Raw genomic sequence first — 26747 nt, forward strand, 5'->3', positions numbered from 1 at the left:
CTCAGAATACACGCTCTGTGTGAGTTCTTCTTTTTTAAAATCTCGGCTTGTTGTCATCTTTTCTGCTCAACATTTTAGGTAGGTTTTATTTACAAACTAAAACAGTGTTCTGGCACTTTAAGAAAAGCACCGATCTGCCAAGTATCGATTCAATTGTTTTTGTATTTTTTTTTTTGCAGGATCCAAACCAATTACTTGTCATTACAAAGAATAAACCAAGAACTGGAGGAGAAGCTGCACAGAATGGTGAGTGCTGGAGGCTTTCATGTCAGCGGCATATAAACCATTTATCAGTGCACAGGTATGAGCGGTCTGCAACTACGGCTGCTGCCATCTGTGCTATTGTATCTGTTTATATTAACTAATGGGGCCATCACTCAGTGTCCGTACTGTAAGTGCTCTGTGACCCCTCTAACACTCCATGTATTACAGAGAAAGATGCAAGAAGAAATGTATATTATTTCCTGTAAACATTAGAGGGGTCTATATATGTAACCATGCACTGCTCTATAGAATATCTCTCCCATTATTCCCCAAAATTAAACTCAAATCTAGGTTCTTTTTTATCGTGCAGCATTTTCCACCACTCAGTGTGAACCTCTTCTGATTCATTCACTTTGCAAGTTGGCTAGAGTCATCAAAGCTGATTTAGGCATAATTGTGGCTTACAAACATGATTGTAACTGCTTAAGATGTGTCCAACTAGATATAATGTATCACTGTCCACTATAATATTGCCTCCTTTATACAAGAATATAACTATTCGTATAATACTGCTCCCTAGGAACAAGAATATAGCTACTGTAATACAGCCCCCTATGTACAAGAATATAACTACTATAATACTGCTTCCTATGTACAAGAATATAACTACTATAATACTGCTTCCTATGTACAAGAATATAACTACTATAATACTGCTCCAATGTAGAAGAATATAACTACTGTAATACTGTACCTATGTACATTAATATAACTACTATAATACTGCCTCATATGTACAAGAATATAACTACTATAATACTGTACCTATGTACAAGAATATAACTACTATAATACTGCACCTATGTACAAGAATATAGCTACTATAATACTGATCCTATGTTCAAGAATATAACTACTATAATACTGTACCTATGTCCATTAATATAACTACTATAATACTGCCCCTATGTACAAGAATATAACTACTAGAATACTGCACCTATGTACAAGAATATAACTACTATAATACTGCTCCTATGTACAAGAATATAACTACTATAATACTGAGGAAAAGCAGAAGTCCAGCGTGGGTAATGTCCATAAAAAATACCTTTTATTCCATTTTTGTTAAAAGCACATAAATCCAAAGTCCATCTTCATATCCATAGACACAAAAACGGGTGATTCCTACCAGTGACAGTCACAGGCTTAAAAGTGCATTAAAATCAAACGCGTTTCAACGGTCTTGCCGCCTTACTCATATAGCTACTTTAATACTGCTCCTATGTACAAGAATATAACTACTATAATACTGCCCCCTATGTAGAACAATATAGCTAGTATAATACTGCTCCTATGTGCAAGAATATAACTACTGTAATACTGCCCCTATGTACAAGAATATAACTACTATAATACTGCACCTATGTACAAGAATATAGCTACTATAATACTGCTCCTATGTTCAAGAATATAACTACTATAATACTGCCCCCTATTTAGAAGTATATAGCTACTATAATACTGCTCCTATGTCCATTAATATAACTAATATAATACTGCCCCTATGTACAAGAATATAACTACTATAATACTGCACCTATGTACAAGAATATAGCTACTATAATACTGCTCCTATGTCCATTAATATAACTACTATAATACTGGCCCCTATGCACAAAAATATAACTACTATAATACTGCTCCTATGTACAAGAATATAACTACTATAATACTGCCCCCTATGTAGAAGAATATAACTACTATAATACTGCACCTATGTACAAGAATATAGCTACTATAATACTGCTCCTATGTACAAGAATATAACTACTATAATACTGCTCCTATGTACAAGAATATAACTACTATAATACTGCCCCCTATGTAGAAGAATATAACTACTATAATACTGCACCTATGTACAAGAATATAGCTACTATAATACTGCTCCTATGTACAGGAATATAACTACTATAATACTGTACCTATGTCCATTAATATAACTACTATAATACTGCCCCCTATGTGCAAGAATATAAGTACTATAATACTGGCCCCTATGTATAAGAATATAACTACTATAATACTTCCCCCTATGTACAAGAATATTGCTACTATAATACTGCTCCTATGTACAAGAATATAACTACTATAATACTGCCCCCTATGTAGAAGAATATAGCTACTATAATACTGCTCCTATGTACAAGAATATAACTACTATAATACTGCCCCCTATGTAGAAGAATATAACTACTATAATACTGCACCTATGTACAAGAATATAGCTACTATAATACTGCTCCTATGTACAAGAATATAACTACTATAATACTGCTCCTATGTACAAGAATATAACTACTATAATACTGCCCCTATGTAGAAGAATATAACTACTATAATACTGCACCTATGTACAAGAATATAGCTACTATAATACTGCTCCTATGCACAAGAATATAACTACTATAATACTGTACCTATGTCCATTAATATAACTACTATAATACTGGCCCCTATGCACAAAAATATAACTACTATAATACTGCCCCATATGTACAAGAATATAACTACTATAATACTGCTCCTATGTACAAGAATATAATTACTATAATACTGGCGCCTATGTACAAGAATATATAACTACTATAATACTTCCCCCTATGTACAAGAATATAGCTACTATAATACTGCTCCTATCTACATGAATGTAACTACTATAATACTGCCCTCTATGTAGAAGAATATAGCTACTATAATACTGCTCCTATGTACAAGAATGTAACTACTGTAATACTGCCCCCTATGTACAAGAATATAACTACTATAATACTGCTCCTATGTACAAGAATATATAGCTACTATAATACTGCCCCCTATGTGCAAGAATATAACTACTATAATACTGGCCCCTATGTATAAGAATATAACTACTATAATACTTCCCCCTATGTACAAGAATATTGCTACTATAATACTGCTCCTATGTACAAGAATATAACTACTATAATACTGTACCTATGTCCATTAATATAACTACTATAATACTGGCCCCTATGCACAAAAATATAACTACTATAATACTGCCTCATATATACAAGAATATAACTACTATAATACTGCCCCATTTATACAAGAATATAACTACTATAATACTGGCCCCTATGTACATGAATATAACTACTATAATACTTCCCCCTATGTACAAGAATATAGCTACTATAATACTGCTCCTATGTACAAGAATATAACTACTATAATACTGCCCCCTATGTAGAAGAATATAGCTACTATAATACTGCTCCTATGTACAAGAATATAACTACTGTAATACTGCCCCCTATGTACAAGAATATAACTACTATAATACTGCTCCTATGTACAAGAATATATAGCTACTATAATACTGCCCCCTATGGCAACGAATATAACTACTATAATACTGGCCCCTATGTATAAGAATATAACTACTATAATACTTCCCCCTATGTACAAGAATATTGCTACTATAATACTGCTCCTATGTACAAGAATATAACTACTATAATACTGCCCCCTATGTAGAAGAATATAGCTACTATAATACTGCTCCTATGTGCAAAAATATAACTACTGTAATACTGCCCCCTATGTACAAGAATATAACTACTAGAATACTGCTCCTATGTTCAAGAATATAACTACTATAATACTGCCCCATATATACAAGAATATAACTACTATAATACTGGCCCCTATGTACATGAATATAACTACTATAATACTTCCCCCTATGTACAAGAATATAGCTACTATAATACTGCTCCTATGTACAAGAATATAACTACTATAATACTGCCCCCTATGTAGAAGAATATAGCTACTATAATACTGCTCCTATGTACAAGAATATAACTACTATAATACTGCCCCGTATGTAGAAGAATATAACTACTATAATACTGCACCTATGTACAAGAATATAGCTACTATAATACTGCTCCTATGTACAAGAATATAACTACTATAATACTGCTCCTATGTACAAGAATATAACTACTATAATACTGCCCCTATGTAGAAGAATATAACTACTATAATACTGCACCTATGTACAAGAATATAGCTACTATAATACTGCTCCTATGTACAAGAATATAACTACTATAATACTGTACCTATGTCCATTAATATAACTACTATAATACTGGCCCCTATGCACAAAAATATAACTACTATAATACTGCCCCATATGTACAAGAATATAACTACTATAATACTGCTCCTATCTACATGAATGTAACTACTATAATACTGCCCTCTATGTAGAAGAATATAGCTACTATAATACTGCTCCTATGTACAAGAATATAACTACTGTAATACTGCCCCCTATGTACAAGAATATAACTACTATAATACTGCTCCTATGTACAAGAATATATAGCTACTATAATACTGCCCCCTATGTGCAAGAATATAACTACTATAATACTGGCCCCTATGTATAAGAATATAACTACTATAATAATTCCCCCTATGTACAAGAATATTGCTACTATAATACTGCTCCTATGTACAAGAATATAACTACTATAATACTGTACCTATGTCCATTAATATAACTACTATAATACTGGCCCCTATGCACAAACATATAACTACTATAATACTGCCTCATATATACAAGAATATAACTACTATAATACTGCCCCATATATACAAGAATATAACTACTATAATACTGGCCCCTATGTACATGAATATAACTACTATAATACTTCCCCCTATGTACAAGAATATAGCTACTATAATACTGCTCCTATGTACAAGAATATAACTACTATAATACTGCCCCCTATGTAGAAGAATATAGCTACTATAATACTGCTCCTATGTACAAGAATATAACTACTGTAATACTGCCCCCTATGTACAAGAATATAACTACTATAATACTGCTCCTATGTACAAGAATATATAGCTACTATAATACTGCCCCCTATGGCAAAGAATATAACTACTATAATACTGGCCCCTATGTATAAGAATATAACTACTATAATACTTCCCCCTATGTACAAGAATATTGCTACTATAATACTGCTCCTATGTACAAGAATATAACTACTATAATACTGCCCCCTATGTAGAAGAATATAGCTACTATAATACTGCTCTTATGTGCAAAAATATAACTACTGTAATACTGCCCCCTATGTACAAGAATATAACTACTAGAATACTGCTCCTATGTTCAAGAATATAACTACTATAATACTGCCCCATATATACAAGAATATAACTACTATAATACTGGCCCCTATGTACATGAATATAACTACTATAATACTTCCCCCTATGTACAAGAATATAGCTACTATAATACTGCTCCTATGTACAAGAATATAACTACTATAATACTGCACCTATGTACAAGAATATAGCTACTATAATACTGCTCCTATGTACAAGAATATAACTACTATAATACTGTACCTATGTCCATTAATATAACTACTATAATACTGCCCCTATGTACAAGAGTATAACTACTATAGTACTGCACCTATGTACAAGAATATAGCTACTATAATACTGCTCCTATGTACAAGAATATAACTACTATAATACTGTACCTATGTCCATTAATATAACTACTATAATACTGGCCCCTATGCACAAAAATATAACTACTATAATACTGCCTCATATATACAAGAATATAACTACTATAATACTGCCCCATATATACAAGAATATAACTACTATAATACTGGCCCCTATGTACATGAATATAACTACTATAATACTTCCCCCTATGTACAAGAATATAGCTACTATAATGCTGCCCCTATTTACAAGAATATAACTACTATAATATTGGCCTCTATGTACAAGAATATAACTACTATAATACTGCTCCTATGTACAAGAATATAACTACTATAATACTGTCCCCTATGTACAGGAATATAGCTACTATAATACTGCTCCTATGTACAAAAATATAACTACTATAATACTGCCCCCTATGTACAGGAATATAGCTACTATAATACTGCTCCTATGTACAAGAATATAACTACTATAATACTGTCCCCTATGTACAAGAATATAACTACTATAATACTGCTCCTATGTACAAGAATATAACTACTATAATACTGCCCCTATGTACAAGAATATAACTACTATAATATTGGCCTCTATGTACAAGAATATAACTACTATAATACTGCCCCCTATGTCTGTCCCCTATGTACAGGAATATACCTGCTATAATACTGCCTCATATCAGGATACTTGGTAGGTGACAGAAGGAGAGCAGTATTCTATAGAGTATTGGATACAGTAGCAATAATGAGGAGATACAGCGATTTTCTGCAGGATTGTTCCCCATCATTTCCTAATGACTGTACACGCTGGAGAGAAATCCTCATTGTACATAATTACTTCACAATCCCGTCTCATTTCTTCCTCTTTGAGTAAGGTTGGGAAGTTGGCTTTAGGTAATGAAACTATCAAAGTGTAGACGTGAAATACAAAATCTTTGCAGGCCTAGAATCTGGACAGAGAATTATGTCGGCATGATGCGTTTTCAGAAAAAGTCAAGGATCATGAAAGCTCAGAGGGATCAATCTATATCTGCCTCCACGAGACCAGACATTCAGCTTTCATTCATCCTTGTCTCAGAAATTGCGCCTTCCCACAACTTTTTTCTACATAAAATGAAAAGTCAGAAATCCTCCACTCGTGATGGCGGCTCAATATTGTGTCTTGTTTGGCTTCATCAGGATATTGGAGTCTTCAACCAATTTATTAAAGCCGGTGTGTGGAGCAGGAGCGTTACACTCCAAGACGCTGTATTGTCTTATTTCCTGCGGCGCTGATACATTGTAGCAATTCAATACCACTCAAGGTGTAGTGGAGCCCCACCAGGGCCGGCAGGAGGCGGCTGTCTGCTCTGCAGCACTTCTAACAAGACGTGCATAATACCAGCTCACAAAGCGTTAATCAGCAAAATATAACTATAGTCAACTTGACAATTCGTGAAACATCCTGTGATTTATCTGATGATTACCGTGACTCCGACTGATGTTCTGTTTTAGAAGAACCAATATTCCTTATCGATAAAACGCTACATTATGATTGGTTCGGGCCACTATAGATAAAGGGAGGGTTAGAAAGAGACAGACAGAGAGATATTGGAGCAGATATAGACAGACTGCAGATAAATGGACAGAGATCAGATACTCTACAGGGTGGGCCATTTATATGGATACACCTAAATAAAATGGGAATGGTTGGTGATATCAACTTCCTGTTTGTGGCACATTAGTATATGGGAGGGGGGAAACTTTTCAAGATGGGTGGTGACCATGGCGGCCATTTTGAAGTTGGCCATTTTGGATCCAACTTTATTTTTTCCAGTGGGAAGACGGTCATGTGACACATCAAACTTATTGAGAATTTCACAAGAAAAACAATGGTGTGCTTGGTTTTAATGCAACTTTATTCTTTCATGAGTTATTTACAAGTTTATGACCACTTGTAAAATGTGTTCAAAGTGCTGCCCATTGTGTTGGATTGTCAGTGAAACCCTCTTCTCCCACTCTGACACACTGATAGCCACACCGCAGAAGAAATGCTAGCACAGGCTTCCAGTATCCGTTGTTTCACATGCTGGGCTCATATGAAGGCAATTGTCTATGCTGTGAAGATACGAGATGTGCAGCATCTGAAACAACGGATACTGGAAGCCTGTGCTAGCATTTCTTCTGCGGGGTTGCTATCAGTGTGTCAAGAGTGGGAGATGTTATAAGACAAGAAACACTGGCGCACTACTAATAGTATACTGTCGGTTGGAGGGGTGCAACAAGAGTGGTAGCGTAGATAGCACAAAAATGGATAGAGAGGACCACTCCAAAAGAGAGCACACCGCTATATAATTATGTATAAAGAGGCAAAACTTTTATTGATACAAAAATATAAAAACACTTAAAAAATACATGTATACAACATCCCCAGTGCAACTGCCAAAATACAAAAAGGTCATGGTATATATAGTAAAAATACAAAGATAATATGCATAGTCATAATGAAAAAACGACCTAGAATATAGAAAATACCATAAACACACACCCCGGGAAGGTATAGAACCGATGGGCAATAACCACCGATAAGACCAACCATGAAGCAACACTCCCTAAGGCAAATATACCCGAAATACCTGTAAGCAGACGCAAGATTACACTGTCAGTGGTCACAAGACAGCAGCATAGAGGACAGCAAAGAGAGGTAAGTATTGCAACAGAGGCCAAGGCACATGAAACAGGAGGTTCAGGATGAAAAATAGTGCCTACATCCACTACCGCAGCCTAGAAAAGGTAAAAATCAGCGGAATAGCCATATATCACAGCTGAAATAAAGGTGCTGCAGCCGGGGGGAGGTAAAGTCAGGCAGAGAGCAGCGTGGGGAGAAGCCCAACGCGTGTCGCCGTTACAAGGACGGCTTCGTCAGGGGAAGATGTTTCACATGCTGGGCTCATATGAAGGCAATTGTCTATGCTGTGAAGATACGAGATGTGCAGCATCTGAAACAACGGATACTGGAAGCCTGTGCTAGCATTTCTTCTGCGGGGTTGCTATCAGTGTGTCAAGAGTGGGAGATGGTCATAAACTTGTAAATGGCCGCCATGGTCACCACCCATCTTCAAACGTTTTCCCCCTCCCATATACTAATGTGCCACAAATAGGAAGTTGATATCACCAACCATTCCCATTTTATTTACGTGTATACATATAAATGGCCCACCCTGTATATACAGCTGGATAGTTGCTGTGTATATAGGGATGGATAGGGTTAAGCCGGCCATACACAATAGATGGCTATCGGCGGAATGATGCCATCTCGGCCGTCTCTGCCATACACAGGAGTGCTCTCTCAGCTGAGTGCCCCTGTCTTCTCTGTGAGAAGCCGCCAACACGTTTGCAGCTTATCACCAGGAGAACAAGGTGAATGGCAGCCTGAAACTGGACAAGCCCGTCCGGCAACCCCCAACCATCAGTTGACCAATGCCCCCATACACATTCGAGTGTCAGCAGAAACTTGGTATCGGCAGGTATAACGGACATTTGGCTAATGTGTATGGGGGTCTGTGGATGCAGACTGGTGTATGTGGATATACTGATAGAAGATAGATATGATATAGATATAAGGGATATAGGCAGGATAGATGGTGTCACGGGTTCCTTCTCCGGTATCACACAATCAACAGAGCAAGAGAATAGTGAACAATTCCAAGACCTTTATTTAGGCAAAACACGAAAGGTCCATATATACGATCCATCACACAAAGGATAAAATATTCCAGAACACGAATGCATTTTCAGTAACAGGATAAAAGTCCAACAATCCAGCACAGAGGATAGCAGTCCATATTCCCTTCTTTCTCTCTGATATGCTCTTCACATCATGGTTCCACATCAGACTGATCTCTGTGTCTCACCTCCCTGATATTTACAAGTCTCCCCCCTCTCATTCACAGGTCAGGAGGGGGAAGGTCTCAGGGGCTCATTGTTTGAACAAGCTAGGTCAACATGTCATTAGCATATAACATAGAACTGTGGGGAGAATATCAGATGGCAAATAACAACTCATCCTACAAGATACAGTAACCCCATGATAATCAGTAAAATAGAAATATACAGAAAAATGATACCCACATAGCATATCACCCCATCACAACCTCTCCCCCCTCATAGTAAGTGAGCACGCCATTAGGCCTACACAGACCACTGGCCTGCTCACTTTAGTCCACTTTGCTCCACTGTTTATAGTTCCTTGTACAGTGGCAGGGGTTGCAATAATCATGAGCACTTGTCCATAAATTCCTGGGTCCTGGCTTTATGGTCATACCAGGCTTTTTAACTGGACTGGGCCGTTCGCTGATGTCCATTAGCCAAGGTAGCTAGCTGGGCGAGACAGTCTCTGAACTCTAGAACGTAGGGAATGATGGGCATTCCGGTATCTGCGATATCTCCCTCCAATTGTTCTTTCAGAAGGGTGAGAGGCCCACGGACCTTCTGCTCCCTCAAAATGACTTTGCAACTCCCCAATGTCATTTCCAAGGAGGATATCTGCAGGAAGTCCTCCCATAACGCCAATCCAACACAGTTTTTCTCCAAAACCGAAATCCAAACGTACCAAAGCTCTCTGTATATATTTGCGGACACCCCCCGCCAGGACAATGGGAATTCCCGGGCCCTGGTGAATTGCCTCGGGTCGAACCACACGGGGGTCAGCTATAGTCAGGAATGCCCCTGTGTCTCTAAATCCCAACACTTTGTATCCATCAATTAAGACATCCTGCAGGTGGCAATGCCGTTGCTGTGTATTTCTGATGGACAAAGGCCGGAGTTTGTACACTCCAGGAGGGGTTTCTATGGTGCCATGGTCGGTGGTCCACTCTGGTGGGGGTGGTGGTTCCTCTTCATCAGGCGGGATGGAGTGCACAAGATGCACTGAACGGGGTGGGGCTGCGTGGGGCTCCCTCCGAATCCTTGAGGGACAGCCAGACTGCAAATGTCCAGGTTGCCCACACCCGTAACATCTCCTCTCTGTGATACCCCCAGGTCGTGGTCGGAACTGTTGGGGCCCAGGATTGTGAGCTGTGATTGTCATTGGCCTGCGGCTGGGTGGAGGGGCAGATATAATCGGAGGAGGACGGGGCGCGGTCGAAGGCCGGGGTTCCTTGTCCAGAAGCCTCCTCCATTGTGGTTGGATAGTAAGGGCTTCATCGGCCAGGGCTGCAGCTCTATCCACGGTGCATGGCGTGCGCTCCCGGACCCATTCCCGGACCTCTGCGGGGCACTTGGCAAGAAATTGTTCTATAAGGAATACCTGTATAACATCTTCCACAATAAAGGCATTTTCTGCTTCCAGCCATCTCCGACATGCCTGGGACATCTTATGTGCATACATCCTAAATGATCCCCCCGTAGTGCATGGGAGGTCTCAGAACTTGGCCCTATATGAGTCTGGGGTGATAGCATGGTAATCCAGGATAGTCTGCTTTACAATGTTATAATCCCGATTCCGCTGTGAGTCAATGGTTCGGTAAGCCTCCGCCAGGCTACCGTTCAGGAGTCCCACTAACAAATGCATCCAGTCAGAGTGGGGCACCTCCATCACAGCACACTGCTGCTCAAAGTCCTTGAAGAACCCCTCCACATCTCCGGAAGCCTCATCAAATGGCTTAAACTCTGTCCGGGTGATCCTTACAGGCTCCCGGATCGTTGAGTTTACATTCCACATTGCGTTACTCCCTCTTTCAAGCTCCATTGCTTCTTGTCTCCGCTGAGCCCGGCGGGCAGCCTCCTCCTTGTACTCCTGAGAGACGCCTGGGCCCAGAACCGCCATCTCTTCTTCGTACCACACCACCCACTGGCCGTTTGGGGTGGGGGTCCTCGTCTCCAGTGCTCATCCTTCAGACATATGGGAGTAGGTGGTCAGGCTAGCACCCACCAGTAGATCGATAAAGGCCTCTTTAGTAAGTCCCTGGTAGTTCAGGCCCAGGTCTCTGGCTCTCTCCTGTAAACTGGATACAGTCCAATTTCTGTACTCACTCTGTGTGTGGTTCTCCATTAGGTTATGCTCTGTTGATCCCTCTGCTTGCCACCAGTTGTCACGGGTTCCTTCTCCGGTATCACACAATCAACAGAGCAAGAGAATAGTGAACAATTCCAAGACCTTTATTTAGGCAAAACACGAAAGGTCCATATATACGATCCATCACACAAAGGATAAAATATTCCAGAACACGAATGCATTTCAGTAACAGGATAAAAGTCCAACAATCCAGCACAGAGGATAACAGTCCATATTCCCTTCTTTCTCTCTGATATGCTCTTCACATCATGGTTCCACATCAGACTGATCTCTGTGTCTCACCTCCCTGATATTTACAAGTCTCCCCCCCTCATTCACAGGTCAGGAGGGGGAAGGTCTCAGGGGCTCATTGTTTGAACAAGCTAGGTCAACATGTCATTAGCATACAATACAGAACTGTGGGGAGAATATCAGATGGCAAATAACAACTCATCCTACAAGATACAGTAACACCATGATAATCAGTAAAATAGAAATATACAGAAAAATGATACCCACATAGCATATCACCCCATCACAGATGGATACATAGATTATAGACAGATGTCAGAAGGATGGAGAGTAACTATACACATAGATAGACATAGCATTAAAATACATGTTGTGTTTGTTCATTTTCATTGTTTTATTTATTGAGAATCATAAGATAGTTGACATCAGCAATCAAAGAATCAATTAGGGTAAACTCGAAAAACAGAAGAGGCATAGAAAATTCACTTTTTTTTAAAAGCCATTGAAGTCTCAAAGGAATAAATGACATCTAGTAGAGTACCTAAAATGCCAGAAATAAGAAATAATTGCCTCCGTCAAAACATCATTTAGGCTACTTTCACACTAGCGTTTTTGGCTGTACGTCGCAATGCGTCGTTTAGGAGAAAAAACGCATCCTGCAAAGTTGTCTGCAGGATGCGTTTTTTCACCATAGACTAACATTAGCAACGCATTGCGATGTATAGCCACACGTCGCAACCGTCGTGCGACGGTTGCGTCGTGTTTTGGCGGACCCTCCGCACAAAAAAAGTTACATGTAATGTTTTTTTGTGCGTCGAGTCCGCCATTTTCGACCGCGCATGCGCAGCCGAAACTCCGCCCCCTCCTCCCCGGACATTACAATGGGGCAGCGGAAGCGTCGTAAGGTTTCTTTCGCTGTCCACGTTGGGCATTTTTTTCACAGCGAGACTGCCCCGTACCGACGCTAGTGTGAAAGTAGCCTAAAACAGAAAATGAAAGATTTTTGATTTCTATTAACAAATAAAGTTGGTTAGCTGAAGCTCTGGGGATCAAAAAGTCGCCATTAGATAGTTATGAAACCAAGTAGAAACAATGAACACATAAGGGGGAAAATGGAACTCAAGGATGGTGTCATGGAAAGGGGGAGGGGGGAGGGAAGATGGAAGGGAAATAGGTCCGCTGGTGCATCGGTCATGTCCAAAATCAAGGTATGGAATCCGGCACACATAAGGATATAAATTTATCCGAGTTCCTAAAAGTTACCCTAATTATGCAAATTGTCTCTTCAGAGCTAGAACTCTAGTGCCACCCATTGGAAGGTAGCAATCCTACAAGTCAATGTTGACCCTTTAACGAGCCTTGTCACATGACAGGATAATAGCCAAACCAGAATCTCAATTTGCAGACACTGTGTTTCGGGGTACTGCCCCTCGTCAGTGCAAAGCAGAGATCTGGTTTGGATGTGTGAGAGGCGTCAGACCGTTATCCAAGAAGTATTGTTTCTCCTTGCGTACATCGACATGCTAAGCATGCCGAGATGAGGAGCCTTAAAGCCGCAACGCTCCTCTGGGTAATATGCTAATTATGCAAATTGTCTCTTCAGAGAGGAAGAGGATTGCTACCTTCCAATAGGTGGCACTAGAGTTCTAGCTCTCTTCCTCTCTGATGAGACAATTTGCATAATTAGCATATTACCCAGAGGAGCATTGCGGCTTTAAGTCTCCTCATCTCGGCATGCTTAGCATGTCGATCTCTGCAAGGAGAAATGATACTTCTTGGATAAAAGTTACCCAGGAATTCCAGACACTTGTGAAGGAGGAAAAATTGTGTGTGGAAAGCGCTGCTAGTTCTTCAGTATAATACAGTTGGTCAATCTTAAGGAATAGCTGATTTTCACTTGGAATATTAGATGTGCGCCATAAAGTGGGTACTAGGAGCTTACCAGCTGTCAAAGTGAAGGAGGCCAATCTAGATATAAGTTTGTTATTTGGAACCGTGGGAAGATTTAGGAAAGCGTGTCCTGGTGTTAGATGAAGTGATATGTTTTCATAAAAAAATAACATTTGAGATATGATTTTCCAAAATTTTTGTATAATGTGACAGGACCACCAAATATGAAGATTTGAACCTCTGTCTTTTTCACATCTCCAGCATATATCAGGTGTCGTAGGGAACCACTTATGCAGCAGGAGAGGAGTTGTGTACCAGTGGGTTATTATTTGTAACTATTTTCTTGAGCTCTCACACATTGTGAAGGGCCGTATGTAGATTTGTAAATTAGGTTAATTTGAGAATTAGTAAAAGAGTGGCCCAATTATTTTCCCCCTTCAGCAGAAAAGCTCTTTTCAGGGGAATATCTTTTATGAGTAGCATATTATAGAGGACAGAAAGCACCTATTCCGGCACACTTGTTTCAGAGCACAAAGTTTCAAAGGTGGTAAACGTCCGCCTTAAGTCTCCACTAATCATGACTTAGCGCAGTGTCTTCCTGAGAGATTCATAGTGGATGAAGCTGTAATTAGACATAGTGGGGAGCTCCTTCATATCTTGAAATAACGGTCCCCTCCTTATATATCTGATCCAGCAGGGGTGACTTATCAGCTGAAACAGGTTTTGCTAGTTTGAGGGCTATTATGTCTGATACCCTAGTTAGTGGGGAGGGAGAAGGAGACAAGTAGGGTGCCACAGATCTCCAGCACCTGACCGCTGCCAGAGTGAGGAGGTTTGGAAAGGTAGTTTTGAGTGGTGTAGCGGGAAATAGGATAATAGATCGCAACTGAATTGGAGACATCTGCTCTTCTATAGTGAGCCAGGGTTTCTCTTTAGTCATCCTGACCCAATCAACCATCCTTGAAAGTATAGCGGCTGAATAGTAGAAATGGACATTGGGGCTCCCATACCTCCATTTCTCCTGGGTAAAGATAGCGTGTGGGAGTTAAGCCTTGGACGATGCTTATTCCATATGTAGTTAAAGAAAACAATTGACTCGGGTCAGGAACAAATACATGTTGTGATTAGTTTTTTATCTTGGGTTTTTCGTTGCCCTTAGTTTTGTTCTGAGTTTTGAGGGACACATTACCCTGCGGCAGTGATTCCCGGTGACGGGTACAATGTGTTATAACCGGTGACAGCGCCTGATTACGCGGTGTGAACTTGTGTTTGTAAAGAATTCAACAGGAGCAATTTAGAAATCCGTCAGTTCTGTCTGTTCTCGGCTTTGTGCTGCAGTTTACATATCAACACTAGAAGCAGGCAATTCTGCAGTGGGAATGAAGCGGAAGGCGCGGCGCTCCGGTCGGCAGTGACCCGCTGGGCCTGGCACTATGTAAAGTGCTTGGCTCGATGAATGCTAGTAACACTGGATTCGATAATTGGGCTGCAATACACAATGTCATAGTCACAATGCGGCCGCTGACGAAGTGACAGCAGATGTGACATCAGGGAATGGTGGAGGGTTTTCCCAATGCTGCCATTTCAATCGGGCCCAGCATGCATGTAGATCAGGGCTGAGAGAAACAGCTGTTGGATGAGAGCTTCAGCAATGGTGTTTGACCACCTTAAAGCTGTTATCCAGGATTAGGGAAAAAAGTATAGCTGCTTTCTTTCAATACAGCGCCACTCCTGACCACAGGCTGTTTCTGATATTGCAGCTTAGCTTTATTTAAATGAATTATGTTGACCTGAATTGTTTTAAACAACCTGTAGACAATGGTTTGCTATTTTTGGAAGAAGGAAATTGTTATTTTCTTTAAAGGGGTTTACGTCCTTTTGTTTAATTTTAATTTTATAGTGTTGCAGAAAAATAAGAAATCCTATACACTCACCTATCAATCCCCTGTCACCCCCGTCCCTGTGGCCATACCTCTTCTCTCCTGGTGTGGTCAGTCGGTAGTTGTGGCCACCAATTGGTTGCAGTTCTCAAATGTCGACAACGTGAGAAGATGAGACCATCAGGACACATGGCCAGAGGGACAGAGGAGCAGCACAGCATTCCTAGGTGACTGTATGCGCTACTGCGGACAACCTCTCTGATTTAAACCACAGGTGAGATATAAGGGGTCCGTCCTCTTTGGTACCCTCAGCTTTGATATTTGGGGTAAGAACTTGTGGGAGACTTCCCACGATAGAGTAACTGCAATACTGGCAGAAGAGTGTAGAGCAGTGTTTCCCAAACTCCAGTCCTCACGGACCCCACGGGTCATGTTTTCAGGATTTCCTTAGTATTGCTCAAGTAGTGGAAGTATCATCAAGGCATTAGGAATTGTCTCACCTGTGCAACACTATGGAAATCCTGAAAACATGACCCGTGGGGTCCGTGAGGACTGGAGTTTGGGAAACACTGGTGTAGAGAATTGATCCCAGGGACATCACATCATTGTAGAAGATGGAAACAATGCAGGCTCTAGTGCCCCGGGGTGCAAAGTTTGGCTCCATGTTGGGGGCCCAGTTTGCTATTTAAGTCTCTGTAATCTGTAGATGCCTGTGTCAGGAAGGTGAACAATTGAGTATTCAGTGGCTAATAAGGTGTTTCTGCAGACATAATCAAAACTATCACGGGTGTTTGCATCGTGTACTGCGGGGCTAAATGACTTCTGAAAAAAAATATACGGTATATATAAAGACACATCTGTATGTTTTTCTCAATATCTGACATGAAATCAGAATAAACTTTTCCTGTTTTAGGTCAATTAGGATTACCATAATTAATTATATTTGCCAAATGCCAGAATAATTCGAGATAGAGAGAATGTTTTTAAGCCTTTAAGGCATTTTTATTACTTACTGCAAAGTCAAAAGTTCCATCAATTTCATTAGTGTTTGGTACCATTGCTCAGTACCAATTTACCAGATCCAGCAGAGACGTGTATGTCACTTGCGCAGGCGCAGTTCGTGGCCGCCTGAGCAAGTGCCACTGTGCCTCATGGGATTCGGGGACAGCGGTTGGAAGTCCCAACTGGCGATTATTATATTAGATGAATTACCGTATATACTCGAGTATAAGCTGACCCGAGTATAAGCCGAGGCACCTACTTTTGCCACGGAAAACTGGGTAAACTTATTGACTCAACTATAAGCCGGGTATGTATTGTCTCCTCATCACTTTCCTGCTATGCGTGGCTCCCCTGTTCTGTCCTGCTATGCGTGGCTCTCCCGTCCTGTCCTGCTATGCGTGGCTCTCCCGTCCTGTCCTGGTATGCGTGGCTCCCCCGTCCTGTCCTGCTATGTGGCTCCCCCCATCCTGTCTTGCTATGCGTGGCTCCCCTTCCTGTCCTGGTATGTGGCTCCCTGTCCTGTCCTGCAATGCGTGGCTCCCCCATCCTATCCTGCTATGCATGGCTCCCCCCGTCCTGTCCTGGTATGTGGCCCCCCGTCCTGTCCTGGTATGTGGCTTCCCTGTCCTGTCCTTGTATGTGGTTCCCCCATCCTATCCTGGTATGTGGCTCCCCCTTCCTGTCCTGGTATGTGGCTCCCCATCCTGTCCTGCTATGCGTGGCTCACCCGTCCTATCCTGGTATGTGGCTCCCCGTCCTGTCCTGGTATGTGGCTTCCCGTCCTGTCCTGGTATTTGTCTCCCCCCATCCTGTCCTGCTATGTATGGCTCCCCGTGCTATCCTGCTATGCGTGGCTCCCCCGTCCTGTCCTGCTATGCGTGGCTCCCCCATCCTGTCCTGGCATGTGGCTCCCCCTGTCCTGGTGTGTGTGGCTCCCCCTGTTGCATGCATAGCTCCGTCGGTCCTGCATTGCTCGGCTCTCCGGGTCCCTCATTGCTCAGCTCCCCCGGTCCCGCATTGCTCAGCTCCCCCGGTCCGCATGGCTCGGATCCTCCCTTTCCCTGGTAATATGCATAGCTCACATTGCCCCCCCTCCCCATCATACTCACCCTCCTCATGCCTGCATCTCCGTTGTCCTGGCGGCTCTCCTCTCCTCTGCGGTCACATGGTACTACTCATTAAGGTAATGAATATGCACTCCACGCCTATGGGAGTGGAGATGCGTCCATATTCATGACCTTAATGAGCGGTACCACGTGACCTCTGAGAGGAGCGGCGCCGGGATAACGGAGATGCAGTGACGGAGGGTGAGTATGACGGGGAGGAGCGGCAATGTGAGCCATGCATACTACCCCTTTATAAATGATGTCCCAGCCTCTTCCTGCCTCTCTCCTCACACCAGTGTGATCCGGAGGCTGCATTGCCCCACGCTCCCTCATCCCTTATTTGTTCACTGTGTTTTGATTGATATGTAGTTTTTGTATTTAAGTCACAGCTGCGGTCAATTGTCATACCATAAGAGTTTTTTGTATGTACGAAGTCGGGAGTCCGGCTGGGCATATCAATTCGTACCTGTTCAGCTGGCCAATTGTGCCTTACCAGTTATTTTGATACTCACATGCTGTGCGTGCCCCTTTCCCTGTGACCGACCTTCACCCATTAAAAGAAAAAAAAAGTGTTTGGTTTAAATATGTGTCTTGTCGTTTATTACATGGGACACCCTGGGTCAAAAACATAGTTTTGGGAGTCTCACCAGTCTACTATATCGAGGACTATTTGTCCCCATCATTGTTCCTCAGCCGGTGTAAAGAAACTCAGGAACAAGCGTATTGTCGATCGCGCTCGTTTAACGGACTGAACTCAGCGCATGTAAATACAACCAAAATGTTTCTGTGTGATGGAACGATAAGCGAGCATTTGAGGCCCCACTTTAAACTTTTGCCCAGGGCCCACTTTGTCTAAAACCTTTTTTTTTCCCCTAGCATCAGTGTCATTCAGGGGTGGGGGCAATTTAACGTTTTACTTCACACTTTGGTTTTTCATTTCCTCTGTATATTTTCGGATCGATGTGTAATCACTGTTTGTGTGTTCATACAGGGACTATAATTCAGCAGCGACATTACAGAGCACACTTGGCCCAGGCTGTCCACAATCCACTTCAGATTTACTACAAGTCCAATATTTCCAATAATGCTGCGATATAACCCGTAACAATAATGATATTGTAATATAAGGTTACGTTCCCACAAGGACTTTCTGACGCTGCAGGTTTTCGCTGCACAACAAACGCAACGGTCTTACAGTTCCAGCAAAGCGGATGGGATTTAGAAATGTCGCCCACTGTGGGGTTTTCACACAGCGTAAACCGACCTGCGGTGCACGTGTGAAATCCGCAATATGTGCATTTCTCCTGCTGGTTCGCCGAGTTCTATGTATGGATTCCCCCGTAGAATTGCCTGAATTGCAGAACGTCTATAGGTAAAAACCGCCTGTGATCCGCACATGATTGTATCAATGAAGGTTAATCAAAGCCAAATACCAGGAAGAATCCAACACAACGAAGCTTTACTGACACACACGAGAAACCAAAAGAGACAAAAACCGCACTGAAAAAGCGCAATGAAATAACGCATGTAACCAAATTTACTTAATAAGTGCAGAAAATCTTCAACCTCAGAAACTCACTAATTCTCATGGTGGGAATGTCGCCTATTGTACAGATACTCCCAGTGGTGCTCACTGATTGTTGCCCCTTGCTTTTTCTATCCATACAGACCAGACCACCATGACCACTTCTTCCACCCGTAACCTGTCCCTGCAAAATGTAACAAGCAGACATCTTTGACTCACTGATTTGCAGCACCCTCCTCACATTAACTACACAAACCACATGGTGCCATAATCAGGACCCTAGACAGTAATAATGCCCCCTCTGCACAGTGATAGTACTCTCCTGCTATGCCCACCATAACAACAGCGCCCCTATGTACATCCTTATACTAATGTTCCCCTGCGCCTCCTTACAGTCATATAGCACCTCATAGTAATAACATCCAATAATGACCCCGCACCTCTTTATAATACAACCCCCCATGTGCTTATAATAACCTCCTCCTGTCCTTCCCTATAATCATAACGATTCCCCATTGTGCCTCCTTATAGTAATAATGACTCTCATTGCCTCCTTATAATGAAGACCCACAGTGCCTCTTTATAGTAATAATGACCCGCAGTGCCTCCTTATAATAATGACCCTCAGTGCCTCCTTATAGTAATAATGACCCGCAGTGCCTCTTTATAGTAATAATGACCCGCAGTGCCTCCTTATAATAATGACTCGCAGTGCCTCCTTATAATAATAATGACCCGCAGTGCCTCCTTATAGTAATAATGACCCGCAGTGCCTCCTTATAATAATGACTCGCAGTGCCTCCTTATAATAATAATGACCCGCAGTGCCTCCTTATAGTAATAATGACCCGCAGTGCCTCCTTATAGTAATAATGACCCGCAGTGCCTCTTTATAGTAATAATGACCCACAGTGCCTCCTTATAATAATGACGTTCAATGCCCCTGAGGGAGGACATAGAAATCACGAAGCCCCATAGCAAAAGTCTTATCATGGCACATAGGCACAGTCACAGAAGGACCTCCCAACTTTTTAAGACACAGAGACAGATATGTATTTTGGAATTCGCCGTCATTTTGCCCCTACTGAAGCTCCTTAGTGTTTTCTCCCACTATGATAACCTTAACATAGCCCTCATAAAGTATAATACCCCTTCCATGGCCGTCTTAGAGTATATTTCCCTCTCATGACCCTAGTAGTTTATGATGCCCCTTCCATGGCTCCCATACAGTATGATGCCTTTTGCATGGCCCCCCATAGAGTATGATGGCCCCCCATAGAGTATGATGCCCCCACATAGAATGATGCTCTCCACAGTCCTCCCTCCATACAGTATGATGGCCCCTTCACACAGTATGATGGTCCCTCCACACAGTAACATGGCCCCTTCACACAGTATGATGGCCCCTTCACACACTATGATAATTCCTCCATACAATATGATGGTCCCTCCACACAGTATGATAGTTCCTCCATACAATATGATGGTGCCTCCGCACAGTTTCATGATCCCTCCACACAGCATGATGGTCCCTCCACACAGTATGATGGTCCGTCCACACAGTATGATGGTACCTCTACACACTATGGTTGTCCCGCCAAACAATATGATGGCTCCTCTTCACAGTATGATGGGCCCTCCACGTGGTATGATGGTCCCTCCACACAATATGATATTCCCTCCGCACAGTCTGATGGTCCCTCCACACAGTCTGATGGTCCCTCCACACAGTATGATAGTCCTTCCATACAATATGATGGCTCCTCCACACAGTATGATGGTCCCTCCATACCGTATGATGGTCCCTCCACACCGTATGATGGCCCCTCCACACAGTATGATGGAGTAATGCTGCTGTAGTGCAGTATAGTGCAACCTCCACTAGGGGATGCTGATGAGGGAAGAGAGGTTGCACACACAGCATAACACCACTGGGCAGCAGCACCAGGTGCCATCAAGTGGCGAAAGAATAGTCAGACGAGCCGAGTCAAAAACAGTCGGGAACAGGAGTACCAGAGGTCACAGCAATACTCATGGTCAAATACAAGCCAGAGGTCAGAGCCAGACAGGAGCAGAGATAACCAAGACATGAGACAGTAGACCATGTCAGAAGACAAGCCGGGTCACATACCTAGAGGTCCAAGCACAGGGAGCAAACACTAATACAAGCATGGTGGCAGGAAAGGGAAGTCATGGGAACAGAGTAAACGGGCAGAGGACAAAACACGGTATCAAGGGGTCAGCTGCTCTAGCCTGGGAGCATGAGCTATTGCTGACATTGGTCTGCAGGCCACAGCAGACTGAAATGGCCACACAGAACCCAAAACGAGGCAGAGGTTAACCCCTGCATGACCAGACCGGGGGGAGAATTACAAGAAACAAACCTCGGCCTGGATCATGACAGATGGTCTCTCCACATGATATGATGGCCCCTCCACATCGTATGATGGTCCCTCACACAGTATGGTCATTTCTCCATACAATATGATGGCCCCTCACAGTCCATAAAAAATGTACACTTCCCTTATCCAGTCTCCCTCATCCCCGCAGCTACCATCTCTTCTTCTATCCTGCCTCACAGAGAATGTGGATGGCGTGATGCAGTTACATCATCGCACTGACCAATGACCTCAGCATGGTGTCAGCCTCCAACACGCCAGAAGTAGCCTGTGTCCTATTGGAGTAGGTGACCGTGGGTCTGTACTCCACCACAGCTGTTATTAGTACTGGCATTTTGAGGACAGTGGTACTGTCAGTGTTCACAGTGTCGCAATCAATGTGGCCCAAAGCCGGCCTGACCCATTTACCATTTGTAGACGGACAGTCTGGCCCTGATCAGTGGCATCTGGAAGAGGGAGAAAGAAGCATACACTGCACAGCACACCCCATGCCTGCAGAGAAGCATGGCAGGGTTTGCTCTTTTGCCACACAGTGGCTCAGTGATTAGCATGGTGGCTCAGTTGTCAGCGCTATTGTGGATGACTGTAATATTGATCACTTTGCAATGTAGTTACTTGTGCATTGCTGTATATTGGTGGTTAGCATTGGTGCTCTGCAACACTGATGTTCTGGGTTCAAATCCCACCAAAGTTGACGACTGCAAGGATTTTCTGTGGGTTTCCTCCCATGTTCTAAAACAAAAGACCTGTTGGGGATATGGCCCCTGATGGGCACAGTGATGTCTGTAAAGTGCTCAACAATCAATATGCTTATTTATTATGCTTCATAAAAAAGGTTTTACTTGGCAGACGTTATTGCCCCATCAGGACTCGCATCCTATCAGTATGTCTCTGGGAGCCGAGCTGCTCATACTTTGTTCCACTCATTGTTTATGAGACTGTTTGAGAATGCAGAGCTCCATTATTTCCAGACAGTCCCATAGACAATGAATGCAGTGGAGGATAAGCCTGTGCACCTCTACTCCATTCAAGAATGGGATGGATCCAGGATACTTGTGCACCGAGCTCAGCAGACCGTGTCATGGAGTTTATTACTTGATGTTTACTAGTACATGAACGTGTCAGAAATGTCCCGCAGTGAACGGCCGCCCTCGCCGGTCTCTGGTCTGAGAACACAGAGACTAAAAGACTTTTTTCCGATCTTCATAGATCGGTGCACAGCCTGCTGTTGTTGGTGGTTAAGCCCCTATGGGGCAGCATGGTAACACTGTTGCTTTCCTTTCCTTGTTGCTGTTTTTATTGGTTCAACTCTGACCAAGAACAATGAGACTCCTCCTCAGTCACATCTCAGAAAATGAAATCAGTGCCCACAAAGGGAACCTGCTCTTCATTTTCATGACCTGTCGGTGATACCTAGCCATCAATCAATGTTTGGGGGGCATGGTGGCTCAGTGGTTAGCTCCCTTAGGCTTCTTTCACACTTCCGTCTTCCAAATCTGCACAGGATCCGTCAAGACGTTGAAATGACGGATCCTGTACAGATTGTAGAAAACATGTGCACTGGGCCCGTCTTTCTGACGGACCCTTCGAGCCTATGTGCACCTGTTGTGTATGCGTCTTTGCAGAGGTTTTCCGCTGCGAAAATACATAGACAACACACACCAGGTTAAGAAAATAAAAAATCGCAGTATTCTCACCTACCGGAGTTCCCGCGCAGCGATGCTCCCGGCAGCTATTGTTCCTAGTAATACATTGTGAAATCTCGCGAGAAGTTGCAGTCTCGCAAGACCGCGACGTCTCGCGAGATTTCGCAATGTATTACTAGGAAGTAACGCTAGCTGCCAGGAACATCAGTGACGCTGCGCTGGAACGCTGGTATGTGAGAATATTGTGAATTTTTTTATTTTTTTTATTTATTTTTAACATTATATCTTGTTACTATTGATGCTGCATAGGCAGCATCAATAGTAAAAAGAGAAATAGAGCGAGCGAGAGAGAATTTCCCTGACGGGAAATTCTTCCACGCATGCTCTCTTTGAAAAGGCGGGAACCGTCGCTGGATTCCTGCTTTTCACAGGCAGCGACGCATCCTGCGCCCATAGGCTTCCATTGTAGCCAGTGACGGGCAGCGCAGGATTCTTCGCTGACCGATTTTCCGACGTGCAGAAAAAATGTTCCTCTGAACGTTTTCTCTGCCCGACGGACCGTTTTTTTTATGCAGGATCCAATGAAAGACGGATGAAATGGATGGCCATCCGTCACAATCCGTCGCTAATACAAGTCTATGAGAAAATGCAGGATCCTGCATTCTCAAAAAATGACGGATTGTGACGGGAGCTGAAAGACGGAAGTGTGAAAGAGGCCTTACCTTTCTATGCTTGGGTCCTTAGTTCAACTCTGACTAAAATCAAAGTATTTCCTCCTCTCATTGGTTAGCATTTATAGTCAGTGGCTGCAAATGGGACCTGCTCTAGTTTTTGAGAGTAAATGTTGAGAGTCCTATTGATGATCTGGCTGGAAAAAAAAACAGGCTGCACAGTGGCTCAGTGGTTACCGCCATTTGACACTTGGGTCCTTAGTTCGACTCTGACTGAGGTCAATGAGATTCCTCCTCTTACAAAATGAAAACAGTGACCTCAAATTAAACCTGCTCTTCATTTTCATGACCTGTCAGTGGTACTGCTAGGCATATTGATTACCTAGCCATCAGGTAATTATTGGGAGGCATGGTGGCTAAGTGCATAGCTCCCTTACTTTTCAATGTTTGGGGTCCTTAGTTCAATTCTGACTGAGGTCCAAGTAATTCATCCTCTCGGGTCTACCTTAGAAATTTCAAATGGACCCTACTCTGGTTTTTCCTGACCTTCCCATAGGTGCTGGTAGTAATATTGATGCAGGGGCGGACATATCATTGGTGCAACTTGTGTGGTTGCACTGGGGCCCAAGAGATAGGGGGGGCATTTCTATCTCCAAAATAGATGCAATTTTGCATTTTTAGGAGCTTTTGGGCTGCAAAGGGTCTATATATTGTTTTTGCACAGGAGCCCTTTTCTGTCTGTGTCCGCCAGTGTATTGATGACTTAGGTTGATGACAGAGGTTTTATTTAGAGTAGCCCAGTGACTCAATGGAAAGCACCAGTGCTTTGCAGAATGGGAGTCCTGGGTTTAAATCCCACCATGGATGACATCTGTAAGGAGCTTGTATGTTCTCCCTGTGCTTGACTGTGTCTCTGCCCATGCTCCAAAGACAGACAGGTAGGGGCTAGTGATGGAAGTGCTGTGGCTAATGATGGTGTTACCTGCATCATGGGCTTGTGCAGCATCCAGGAGGGATACTGGGCTGTTATTGTTTACTAATAATTGGCTACTGCTTGTATCATGACATTCATCCAATGAGGACAGACATTACTCAGGATACTTGCCCTTTTACTCAGGATACTTGCCTAATGAAGAAGTGCTATTGGGCTGTTTGCCTGTCCACTTCATTGGGCAAGTATCCTGAGTAGTGTCTGTCCTCATAGGATGAATGTCATGATACAAGCAGTAGCCAATTATTAGTAAGCAATTGATTTGCTGTAAATATTCAGCTCAGTTGCTGCAACTGAGATGTGAAAAATCATTTTTGGACTTTGAAAAATGTTAAAATCTTCCACCCTAAACATTTTCCTTCCCTTAAAACCTGATATTCATCCAATGAGAGATGACTTGAACAGAGAGCGACTCAGCCTCATAGCAGCTGTGTCCCTCCTGGATGCTGCACATGCCACACAGGTAACACCATCATTAGCCACAGCACTTCCATCACTGGCCCCTACCTGTGTGTCTTTAGAGCATGGCTGAGAACCAACTCAAGCACAGGGAGAACATAGAAACTCCTTGCAGATGTCATCCATGGTGGGATTTGAACCCATGCTGCAAAGCACCAGTGCTTTCCACTGAGCTACTGTGCTGCTCAGAAGATAACATCTTGCAAAGTCATCAATATTATTACCAGCACCTATGGGAAGGTCAGGAAAAACTATAGCATGTCCATTTGCAATTTCGAAAGTAGACCTGTGAGGAGGAATTACTTGGATCTCAGTCAGAGTTGAACAAAGGACCTAAGCGTAGGATGGCAATGGTGGTAACTACTGAGCCACCATGCTGAAAGTTTTTTTTTCTCTCCAGATCATCAATAGGACTCTCAGTATTTGTGGGAAAGTCAGAAAAAACTAGAGCAGGTCCCATTACAGTCACTGATTACAGTTTCTAAAATACACCTGAGTGGAGGAATCTCACTGTCCTCAGTCAGAGTTGAACCCAGGACACCAGCAGCACTAACCACTGCGCCATCATGCTGCCCGAGCACTAACCTATGGGTAAGTCATCTATATGACTCCCGGCACCTATGGGAAGGTCAGGAAACATAGAAATAGTTGCCCAACACATCTAACCAATTGGTTCATTGATTTCATTTTCTAAAGTGAGGTGGAGAATTATTGTCCATGGTTAGATCTGAACCAATAACCCGAGCAATGGAAACCTGCAATGCTAACCTGTCGGAATGATGTTTATTATTGCACATATTACAACTACTATGTACTACTGTTTAATAGCGCATGAGTCTCTGTCTCCAACGATAGTCTTATATTGTCAATGATACATTGTTTAAAAAAAAAAGAGAACCAGGACGTTCCCGCTCACTGTTCACACTGTGTGTAGCTGGAGCACATTCTGCTTTCACTTTACAAGCTGACAGACTAGAGGCTAAGATCACGAGCTGTAAGAAATACCAGTTGTAAGCTGCATTATCTTTGTTCATGAATAAATATATCTTCACTGTTGAACAGCTGGACAGCACAGAGATTAATCCGCT

General features: G+C 42.6%; 1 protein-coding gene across 6 annotated transcripts in view; it reads left to right on the plus strand.

Moving 5' to 3' along the window:
* BEGAIN (brain enriched guanylate kinase associated) overlaps positions 1–26747 on the plus strand; it is a 255185-nt gene that overhangs the window by 137569 nt on the left and 90869 nt on the right. For all 6 annotated transcript variants that reach the window (XM_077269282.1, XM_077269311.1, XM_077269289.1 and 3 more), the window contains one exon: positions 180–246. In XM_077269282.1, the coding sequence (XP_077125397.1) occupies positions 180–246 (67 nt within the window). The remainder of the gene's footprint in view (positions 1–179; positions 247–26747) is intronic.

This window comes from Ranitomeya variabilis, chromosome 1 (genome assembly GCF_051348905.1).
Source record: "Ranitomeya variabilis isolate aRanVar5 chromosome 1, aRanVar5.hap1, whole genome shotgun sequence".
NCBI classification, from domain to species: domain Eukaryota; kingdom Metazoa; phylum Chordata; class Amphibia; order Anura; family Dendrobatidae; genus Ranitomeya; species Ranitomeya variabilis.